At 23.2% G+C, this 10,000-nt stretch overlaps 1 protein-coding gene across 8 annotated transcripts in view; it reads right to left on the reverse strand.

The window, feature by feature from the left end:
- The window catches only part of LOC122266403 (uncharacterized), a 44,494-nt gene that overhangs the window by 30,061 nt on the left and 4,433 nt on the right, over positions 1-10,000 (reverse strand). For 4 of the 8 annotated variants that reach the window (XM_086550779.1, XM_086550781.1, XM_086550780.1 and 1 more), the window contains exons 2-4: positions 1,349-1,624; positions 1,056-1,184; positions 331-451 (exon numbers count right to left, since the gene is read on the reverse strand). In XM_086550779.1, coding sequence (XP_086406905.1) covers positions 331-451; positions 1,056-1,184; positions 1,349-1,597 — 499 coding nt within the window. In that variant the 5' untranslated portion in view covers positions 1,598-1,624. Of the gene's footprint in view, positions 1-330; positions 467-1,055; positions 1,185-1,348; positions 1,625-10,000 lie in introns of all 8 variants that reach the window. The other 4 variants (XM_086550778.1, XM_086550782.1, XM_086550776.1 and 1 more) reach the window with 1 other exon arrangement.

Genomic DNA, 10,000 nt, shown 5'->3' on the forward strand with positions numbered 1-10,000 from the left:
AATAGATACTGAACTACCATTCCCAATCAGATAATGCTATTTATGAATACATGAATGTTATTTCCTTTCTCATATACTCTAGGTGGGGACCCATTTACAGACAACTGCATTATACACTTTGGAAATAAATTAAACCATTAAGAAAGTGCCATTTTTACGGAGGTTTGATTAAAAGGGCTGAGATAATGCTTTCGTGAATCAGTAGCAAAGCATTCAGACCCTAAATCGGTTATATGGAGTTTTGTAGCTATGATACTGATATAATCATGATTGAAAAAAGTAGAGAGAGAAATAAATAAATCTATGTATATAATAATATTAAAGAATTACCTTGTGCTTCACTAAGCTGGGTGGTTGTGAGCTTCTTGTTGGCTGTATTACTTTCTAGCTGCTCCTGGAGCCTCTTTTCTCTCTCTGATGCAGCTTCCAGATCACCCATGATGATACTTAACTGGTGGTGGTTTTTCTTATGTAAAATCCAAAGTAATTCAGAAAACAAAATCATTTCATAAAATAATTAATATCTATCTTTGTTCATTACAAGAATATAGCATAGCATATTCTAAAATATCTTTTAAAAAATAATTGTAATTGTCAAGAAAAAATAACCATATTTAGCCCTTTTCAGAAAGTTTAGATAACTGGGAAATATGAGCTAGCAAGGGGATTTGAAGGGCACAAGGCTGCCATCTTCAAGATGCAAGATTGTCTGAATACCCAAACATACTTAGAGGCTTACACATGCCCATGATTATGCAATATTTTAATGAATGGCTCAATCAGATCATAATCACATGAATTGAAAGGGAAATATCCAAGAGTGGTTAAAGGCTAAATACTAAATACTATTTCAGTTACATCCCCTGTTAAGTAATGTCTAACACATATTAAAAGAGATATTGAGAAAATGTAATGAAATTCAAACAAAGAATTAACACTTAACTATATATGAACAAATTTTTTCTTGGACAATATTTATATGACAAATTATTAAAGTAATTCATACAACTGTCTTGAGTATTTTCTAGTGTGTGCTCTAAGAATTTTAATCTTACTTTGTCACGTTCCTCCTGCAACTTTACTTTCCATTCTTGCTCCTTTGTATTTAGTCGTTCTAATGCCGCATCTTGCTGTGTTTCTAGAGTGGATCTTAATTTCAAGATCTCACGCTCTAATTCTTGTATCTGAAACAAAACAAAATAATACCTAATTATATCCTTTAGGAGTTTTCCTTCTGATGAAATGTTAATGAGAGATAACAATGATAGAAAAAATGTATACAAGATCATATTCATTTAATTTCTAAAATGAACTCCCATATTTTGAAATACCATCAAGAGAAACATACCCGGTCATGATTATTTAAGGAACCATTTTGATCTGATGGAGAATGTGGTGGTGATATAGGCAATCCTAGTCCTTGTAGTGATGCAGTGGACGCTTGACGTGAGTGTCGAGATCTAGGCGTTAGGCTTCCTGGTGTGTGCTGCGATGAACGCTGTCGAGAGCCACTAGATGCAGAGGCAAGTGCTTGGGGTGATGACAACTTTTTCAAGTCTGTTACATCTCCAAGCTTGCTCTTCAAATTGCCAAACATTATGGCCAACTTACTTTACCTTTCTTTCTGCAAAAACAAACAAACTAATAAGCCACTTATATCCTTATACTTGCAAACAATCAGTGCTCCCAGATAGAATAGATAGTACTATTTTTCTCACTTCCTTATAAGACCATATCAGGATTGACAATGAATTATGGAATCATATTTCAGTTCTTTTCTAAAATTAAATGAAGCAAGATTTACATTTGTATTATCATTTACAATTTTTTATGGGATTAGGTTACCCATATTCAATTTATAAACAAATCTGAATTATAATAACACTGTAAGTGCAAAATACACTCATATTGCTAGTTATCTCAAAAAGTACCTATTCATTGGAGAAACAAAGGGGTTTAAAATTGGAAGATTTCTTTCATAATTTTACCATGACAGCCTCAATAATATCCACTTTCCATTCCCTGTCGGTTTATCAACTTCCCATTGATAAGAGAAGTAAAATGTTTGCTCTACGAATCCTCTCCTGCTTTGTTCCACTAACCAGTCATTGGAGTCTACTTTAGCACTTTGGTTGAAAACCTTTCCTGGGCAAAATAATTCCAATAACACTACTGAGGAAAATCATCCCGTTGCCTCCATAGTGCTCTTGGGAACATTAGTATGGGTGGCAAATATCCCAAAAGAGCCAGGCCACACTTAACCCGTTAACGATGGATGACTAGATATCACATCTAGTGGTTTTTGGGCCACACGCCGGGGACGCGTTATTTTGTCCAGCCCAGCGTGCTGGAGGAGCCAGCGCACAGCGCTGGCTCGCGGCCAGCGCGGCCGAGAATCCCGACGCGTTAGGCTTATGCATTCAAGAGTCCCGGAATTTTGGTCTTTTTAAGCCGGATTGGTCCTGTTGGGAATGGGTTAAGCAACAAAACAGCATGAAGAGAGGATATATGTCTCACCCGAGCACATTCTCACCACTTCTCAAAAATTGTAAAATGGAAATAAGTTGTGTTGATGAAACATAGTAGCAGGGACAAATATATAAATCATAAAATTAATATATGATAATAAAACTATCCTAAACATAACACTGGTAATTCTTGCAATTATCTGGTCTTAAAGAAAGGTATTATTGATAAATCATGGTGAACCCTACAATTCAACACCATTCACCTCACACTGGACCCACCAATGTTTGTACTTTATGGAATGTACTCTTAGACTGTGTAATAAATATCTTAAAAATATTCTGACCTAAATTTTGGTTTGCTCTTAACCCTTTGATGACAGTGCATCACACCCGTGTGACACGGCTAAATGCCTGATGACGGGGCAACGCATCAGTGTGACGTTCCAGATGCTAGATTGCATAGGTCCGGCATAGGGGGTTTCCACTTATTGCTGGGCCCATTGGGATAGGGTCAAGTGATTTATCAGTTAGGTCTACTAGGTGCATGAGCAGTCAATGTCCCTATCATCAATGGGTTCTAGGTAGCTTTTATTGATAATTCATCATTTGGAGACATGGTTAATATCCAGCAACTGTTTTTTTCAGATACACGAATCTTTACTAAACAAATGCACATCATTTAAAAGTGACAATGTGTCAGTCAATTAACTCTATGGCGTGAAGGGTGAAGGGTCAAAGGAACTGCTATAAATAATACTTTTCTATATTAACCCACTCTGGACGGGTGGTACAGTACTATACCTCTCATTCAAAAGCCCAGTGGCCGGGTGGCACAGTATTGTGCCAGCCATTCAATTGATTTAGGCCTAATAATTCGAACGCCCCGGCATTGTGACATTCAAGGCTAGAATTCCCCCGTCGTGGATGGGTTAAAGAACTGTTTTATTTTCAATTTGTATGAGCTGTTTCCTGAAAAGTATCATAAAGACCTCTTTTACTGTGAAAACCATGACTGTCATACACTTTGAAAATATACAGATTCATTAGTACTGGAATTCTGAATAAATTTTATAAATATACAATTCTATATAAATATATATATACATATATCTATATCTAAATCTATCAATTTATATACATACATACATATATATATATATATATATATATATATATTATATATATATATATATATATATAATCTATATATATATTATATATATAATATATATATATATATATATATATATAATATATATATTATATATAGATATATATATATATATAAATATATTATATATAATATATATATATATACATATATTATCTAATATTTATATATATATATAATATATATATTATATATATATATATATATATATATAAATTAATATATATATATATATATATATATATATATAAATATATATATATATATATATATATATATATATATATATATAATATATATATATATATATATATAATAAATATATATATATAATATATATATATATATATATATATATATATATATATATATATATATATATATAAACATATATTATATATATTATATATATTATATATATATATATTTAAATATATATATATATAAAATATATATATATATATATATATATAATATATATATATTATATATATATATATATATAATATATATATATATATATATATAAATATATATATATATATAATATATATATATATTATAATATATATATATATATATATATATATATAATAATATATATTATATATATAAATATATATATATATATATATATATTATAAATATAATATATATTTTATATATATTATATAATATATATATATATATATATATATATATATATATATATATATATATATATATATATAAATATATTATATATATATATATATATAACATATCTATATATATATTAATTTATATATTATATATATATTTATATATATATATTATATATATATATATATATATATATATATATATATATATATATATATATATTATTATTTATATTATATATATATATATATATATTATATATATATAAATATATATTTATATAATATATATATATATTATATATATATAATATATTATAACACCTATATATATAACATATATAATATTATTATCATATATATATATATATTATATATATATATATATATATAATATATTATTATATATTTATATTAATATATATTATATATATATATATAACATATTTATATATATATAAAATATATATATATATATATAATAATAATATATATATATATATATTTATATAATATTATATATATATATATATATATGCTATATATTTAAATATATATATATTTATTATATATATAATATATATCTATATATATATATATATAATATATAATAATATATAATATATATTATATATATTATTATATATATATATATTATCTATATATATATCTACTATATATATATAATTAATATAATAATATAATATATTTATATATAATATATATATATATCATACTATATTATATATATATATATATATACTGTATATATATATTTCATTATATAACATCATTCTATATAATATATATACATATATATATATATATATATAATATATATATATATGTATATATATATATATATATATTTATATATATATATATATATATATATATATATATATACAATATATATTTATATATATATATAATTATATATATATATATATATATAAATATATATCATATATTATATAAATTTATATATATATATATACATTTCCTATCTCTCTCTCACCTCTCCTCTCGACTCTTCCTTCATCACTCTCATCTCTCTCACTCTCTCTCTCTCTCTCTTCACTCCTCGTCCCTTCACTCTATATATTTTATATATTTTTTTATATAATATAAATTTATATATATAAATATACAGATATATATATATATATTATATATTATATATATATAAATATATTATATATATATATATTTAATATATAATATTTATATATTATATATATGTTATACATATATATCTAATTTATTTATTAATATATATATATATATATATATATATTTTATATATATTAATATATATACTATATAATATAATAAATTTATATTTATTATATATATTAATATATATTTGGAATAGATATAATATATTATATATATAATATATATATATATATATATATATTATATATATATGAGAGAAATATATATATTATATATAATATATATATTATATATATATATAATAATATATATATATAGATAATTTATATATATATATTATATTATATATTAAAACAATAACAACTATATAGTTTGTTAAAGTGATATTATCTGTTTATATATATATATATAATATAGACAGAGATATATATATATATATAATATATATATATATATATTATAATATATAATATATAATATATAGATATTTATATAAATAATAATATATATTATATATAATTTATATATATATTTATATATATATATAATATAATTCTATATATATATTATAATATAATTATATACAGATACACACACCACACAAACACACACACCACACACACAACATTATATATATATATACAAATATATATATATTCTGGTGAAATATATATATATTTATTATTATATATATATATATCTATATTTATATATAATATATATTATTATATATATATTATAATATTATATATATATATATATATATAATATATATAGAGAGATATATTATATATATAATATATATTATATATATAATTTATATATATATATATATATATATATTATATATAATATATATTATATAATATATTTATAATATATAATATCTTATAAGAATTATATATAAATATTATATATAATATATATATATATATTATATTATATATATTATATAATAGTATATAGATATTATATAATATATATAGATATTTATATAAATACATATATATTTAAAAATAAAATAAAAAAAAAAAAAAAAAAAAAAAAAAAAAAAAAAAAAAAAAAAAAAAAAAAAAAAAAAAAAAAAAAAAAAAAAAAAAAAAAAAAAAAAAAAAAAAAAAAAAAAAAAAAAAAAAAAAAAAAAAAAAAAAAAAAAAAAAAAAAAAAAAAAAAAAAAAAAATTAATATTAATATATTTAAATAAATTTAAAATATAAAAAAAAAAAAAACAATAAATAATATTATATATAAATAAATTATATAAAATTATAAATTATAAAATAATAAAATTTTTATATATTATAATATAATAATTATATATTAAAAAAAAAAAAAAATAAATATATATAAAATAAATAATTTATAATAAAAAATATTATAATTATTAAATTTTTTATTTTTTTTTTTTTTATATTAATATTATATATTATAATATATATATTTAAAAATTAAATTTTAATTATAAATAAAAATAAAAAAAAACAATAATCTATATTTTATTATTTATACTTTTACATTAAACTATACATAATATATTAAATAATAATATATAAAAATAAAAAAGTTTTTAAAAATATATAAATTATATTTAAAATATATAATATAAATTTTCCCTTTAAAATTTCATTACATATACAGTACACTTGCAATCAAATGCGTAAACACAACCAGTTTGAATTTCCAGCGGGGAGGGGGTCTAAAGGTTTTTGCACATGGTATATTCGAAGTCCCTAAATGGGGGGCATAGCCCCCCTTTGGCTGGGTTAACTTAAAACTAGAAAAATTTAAATTTAGGAATTGGGTTGAGATTTTTCAAACGAAATAGCTTTAAGTATCCCGGGGTAGCCCGAAGGTTTTAACCCCAAAAGGACGGGGGGAACGCATTGCACCGCGCACAAAAGCCCATGGCGGGGGGCACAGTATTGTCCACCATTCAATTGATTTTGGGCCCTATAACCCAACCCCCTGGCTTTTGGGGACATCAAGGCTAAAATTCCCCCTGGGGGAGGTTAAAAAGGGGGGACCCGATGTGGGGCCCAGGGGGGAAGTGCGCATTATCCCGTATTGAATATAGAGGTTAAAAGGAACCATCATTTACGTTTTTTGTGGTTTGAAATCGTCATTACGAAAATTATTAATGTATCAACAAAAAAAATTAATCGTTTTTTTTTAAGATTTTTAAATGCATTCACAAAATTCCAAATTTTAGCTGCAAAAATAAAACAAAAAAAACATTCGCGGGAACTTAGGAAAAATCAACAACAAAAGGGCTCAGAATTTTTTAAACCCCAAAAGGATGTAAAATTTCCCTACTTGAGTTTTTTAAATAACTGGAAAATTAAATTCCTTTTTCAATCCTGCAACCTTTGGAACCCAAGTCACCTCTCCCTTTTGTTTATTCGGCTGATAAGCTTGCAATCCCCTGGTTTATTGTTTAAATTTTAAAAACAAAACCATCCAAGCTCCCCTTTACTTGAAAAAAAAAGGGTTTTTTTAACCAAGGTTCAAAGTTACAATTTTCAAAACCAATGGTTTCCCGACTAAAATTTTATTTTAACCCCTTTTAAATTGAAATTCTAAAAATAGTCGATATTTTTATTCTTAACCCAAAAAACAAAACAAAAGCAGTCCACAAAAAACCGAGGGACACAATGTCGTTCTCCCCAGAATCCCCTTTTTCTAATAATTACCAGAAAATCTACTCGATACTCATTTTGTTTTTCCCCGAAAGTGAATTTTTCCTTCAAAATAGAAGTTCTCCATAGCCTCCGGCTTCCTTTTTTAATTAAACCCTTTTTCAAAAAAAAACAAAATAGACAAAAATTGTTTGTTTCTTGTTTTTAACATTTTAAGGGGTTTTTTAAGTAAGCAAAATAAGTACCTTTTTAAAAAAATTTCTTTTAATTGACGGGGAAAGGTTTGGGGAATATACCCATCACTGTACTACTACATCTTTCGAAGCAACATCCTGCTTTGAGTGTGTTTCCTTTAAGGGAAAAAAAAATATCTTTGGGGGGATTTTTTTACTAAGAATTCGAGTATAAGGTAATCGATTAAAAAAAAGGAAAAATTATTTCTTTTTTTGGGCCCCCCTCCGGAAAAAAAATGTTTTTTAAAAAGTGAATGTAACAAAAATTATTTTTGGAAAACGGACAATAATGACGAATATATTGGGATACGACAATAAAAAAAAATTTTTATATAATTTTTTTCCTATAAAAAGATTAGGGAAGTCAAAAATTTGAACGCTGGAAAGGGGGGGACAAAGTACAAAAATTTTAAAAAAAAAACCTCAATTCGCTAAAATGATACATTTCTGCAATACTAAAAGTTGAACATTTTTAACAGCCCCCCCCCTGGGAGGCCCGGACCCCCCGACACGACGCATCAAAATCAGAAAGGGCACGAATTGAATACGAGTAAACCTGATTTAGTTCGTGATAACAACAAATATCACAGAAATTGTCAAGCAAATTAGACTGAGTGTGTTTTGGATGTTTGTGTTGTTGTGTGTGTGCGCGCAGTGTGTCCGTGCATACAACAAATATATACACATATTTTACATATATTTAATATATGAAAATATATCATATACATAATATAATATCATTAATATTATAATTTATAAATATATAATTTAAAAAAATATATATACATACATACACACACACCACACCACACCACACACTACACACACCCCCACCAACACACAACACCACACACCCACCACCAAACCACATATATTTTATATATATATTATATATTATATTATTATAAAAATAAACTGTGTAACAAAAAATAAACATATTAGGGTTATATTATATATAATAATAATTTTTTTATAATATTTATATGATATTTTTATAAAATATATAATTATAATTATATATTTAAATATATATATATATATAATATATAATATATAATGACAAATTACGTAGGGTTGGGGGTTATGTTGGGTGGTGGTGGGGGTTTGGTGTGGTGTGTGTGTGGTGGTGTGTGTTTGTGTGTGTGTGTGGGGGTGTGTCCTGCTATACCACATATATAACTATAAAATTAATAATAAATATATATATATATTTATATATTATTATATTTTTTAATAAAAGTTAATAGATTATAAAGAATATTATATTTTTATATTATGATATACATTTATTAAAATAAAAAAATTTTATAAAATATATACATATTAATTTTTACTAATTATCTAAAACACCCCACCACACCACAACAAAACACCCCACAAAAAACACCACACACCACACCACCACACACAAACAACCCACTATATATTTAAATAAAATATTAATTAAATATATATATAATTATATATTATTATTTGTCAAAATATAATGATATTTTAATTATATTATAATTAATTTATATATTAAAATATATTTTAATAAATATATTTATTTTTTCAAATTTATTTTTAAAAAATAAATTATATAAATTTATATATATTTTTATAATATATAATATATTTATAAATTTTAATATATTAATTTCTATCTTTTATTTATAACCCTCATCTATTA

This window comes from Penaeus japonicus, unplaced genomic scaffold (assembly GCF_977035675.1).
Source record: "Penaeus japonicus unplaced genomic scaffold, GWHDUDI00000001_assembly GWHDUDI00000024, whole genome shotgun sequence".
Lineage (NCBI taxonomy): Eukaryota > Metazoa > Arthropoda > Malacostraca > Decapoda > Penaeidae > Penaeus > Penaeus japonicus.